The sequence below is a fragment of the Echinococcus granulosus genome (genome assembly GCF_000524195.1).
Source record: "Echinococcus granulosus chromosome Unknown EG_S00309, whole genome shotgun sequence".
Lineage (NCBI taxonomy): Eukaryota > Metazoa > Platyhelminthes > Cestoda > Cyclophyllidea > Taeniidae > Echinococcus > Echinococcus granulosus.
The window spans coordinates 21,656-24,028 of record NW_020170689.1 but is presented as its reverse complement, the minus strand read 5'-3'; the positions used below and the strand labels follow the sequence as shown (position 1 = coordinate 24,028).

Here is a 2,373-nt window from a genome sequence, read left to right as displayed (position 1 = left end):
TGTGCGAGTTTAAGTTTACCGCGGATGGAACCAAAGTTTTGCGAATACCTCTGCATCCAGTGCGGAATGTAATTTTGCTGAAGAAAATCTGTTGTTAAAACGGAGGAATTATCCCCAACCACTATTGAGTTGTATTTGTCACTCCCCATGTAATGCATTCCATGCAAGCAAAAATAATTAAAGTGTCGTAGTGTGCATTAGCTGCACAACGATATTTTGTTGCTAGAACATTTTAATCAATCTGCCTTCTGTTTTCACTCGCTTACGAGGTAACGGTGGTGATTTTTGTCGTCGTGACGATCGTAGATGTGGAGAGGATCGAGAGAAGGGGGAGGCGAGCGAAGTTTGGTTAAGAAGCCGTCATCAAAGAGGGAGAAAGCAGCTTCCAAATCGGCTGCTTCCCCTCCGGCAACGACACTACTACCCCTAGGTTTCGTACGGAACCGCACAAAACCACCGAGGAGGAGGTGGAGACCGTGCCCCTTAACAGTGAGGTCTAGTGGCGTGTCCACTCCTCCCATTAGCTTGTATGTTTGTGCATATTCGCATTTAAGAATTCCTCTACCTGAGTCTGTTTTCCAGTAGCTGGTGGGGAAAACTGAGCTAAAATGGAACTGATATCTGGGTCATGGGAAGCATGAGAGCCTCTGGTCTTCTTTCCTTCCCTACACGAGTGGCAGTCAGTGCAAAGTGAACATCTGAAGAATCGGCCTCTGCAGGTTTATCGTCTCTCTTGACTTCAAGGTATGTGATCGCATTGTTCTAGAATTATTTATGTTCAGTTTTGGTGAGAAGCCTACCCACTATCTTCAGTAGAAGCTAGTCAGGTGATATATCAGCAAAGTTGCACTTTTTCTATGATTCAAGAGTGGTTCATAAGGCACTTCAGGACCCCACCCGAGGAAGCTTGACTTATAAGCCCAAACTTTTGTCGTAGGTATCGAAAAGGGGCACGTGATTTAAACGCATTAGACTGTGAGGTAGACCCCAATCACATGTTGAGCAAAAAACCGGTCATGAAACGAATGCATTATGAAGGTAACTCACAGGGTTGTTCACTTTGATGACATTTGCGAAATGATCTGGTTAGCTGTGAAGCAATCCTAATTTTGCGATGATTGTTTGGGAGAGCCTTAAGATTTACTACTGATCTGGCCTCGCCACAATCCATGCGAAAATGGCGTAGGCGTCATTCTAGCCTGCCTAGAGCTAGCAGGAATGATCTGAAGTAGCTTTAAGCAGACAAGATGAGGGAAGGAAAGGCTCACCTAATGTGGGAAGATAAGGCGGTGGACCTCAATATGAGGGTTCTGAATTTGGTTGAGTCGTGAGATCGTAGGCAACTTCCACGGATCTTCTCGACCATATTGGTTGGGTGAAAATCGTTTCTGAACTGGAGGGTAATCCATGCAACGATCTTTGGTTAAATACCGCGTCAAAGGATCCCTATGTCATGTTATGTATGGTACTATCAAATTTGAGACAGTAGTCTTTTTATTACAACAATTTTGGCGTTTTTTACATCTGTGGCCTGTCTTCAATTGGTAACTTTGCAATTATGCCTGTAAGCATGCAGTTCAGCGGAGAAAGTTTGCCTCTCCCAAAATGTGGTCGCCATTGGAAAGATGTATCCAGATTTGGTAAAACCGAGGGTGGACAGTTCATGTATCCACGACTTGAAAGGTCATTTTGAGCATGAAGCTGTGCACTGCAGACGACTTTTCTGGTAGCAATTAGTGTTGTCAATTCCATAAAGACACTTAATGGGCTACCTCCCTTCTCAAGATATAGGTAGATGTAGGAAGAACAAGAATCAGTGATTTTTCTTCAGGCAGATTATTCGCGTATAAGATGAAATGCTTATCACCACTGCAGTACCCTAGAACAAAGCTAAGTCTTCTTGTTGGTCAGAGCTGATTCAAATTAGGGAAGCAGGATCAGGAGTTATGCATTAAGAGAAATAATATTGATGAAATTTTAAAGGAAAGTGCAGCTAGTGCTATCTGAATCACTTATAAATTGGAGAATGTAACACGAAGGAAGAATGCGGCTAGAGAAGAGACATCTCTGGGTAACTTTTAATAAAGCATTGATGAGAGCTAGGAACGTTTGCCTGTCCCCACCGCCAGCGCCATAGATGGCTCGAAAGACAATTAGCTAGTGACGCGACCTACGTGCCCATTAACTGGGCAGCATTATTGGAACCTGCACATGAAGCATACATGAGAGAAAGCATAATAAAATGACGCGATGAATGCATTTTGTACAAAGAGCAGAAATGGCGAAATCGAAGATTGCAAAAAGCTCTACTATTTTGTTAGGAGTCAGTGTAACTTTTGCTAATTCCACAGAATTCGGTGGCACCGTAACCAA

General features: G+C 43.4%; 1 protein-coding gene across 1 annotated transcript; it reads right to left on the bottom strand. All coding sequences in view use genetic code 11, as the record gives it.

Moving 5' to 3' along the window:
- Window positions 1-254: 254 nt before the first annotated feature.
- On the bottom strand, window positions 255-521 carry EGR_10947 (hypothetical protein; the record flags this gene model as incomplete). Its single annotated transcript, XM_024500196.1, has 1 exon — window positions 255-521. The coding sequence occupies one exon, from the start codon at window positions 519-521 to the stop codon at window positions 255-257; it is 267 nt and encodes an 88-aa protein (XP_024345392.1).
- Between the last annotated feature and the right edge of the window lie 1,852 nt (window positions 522-2,373).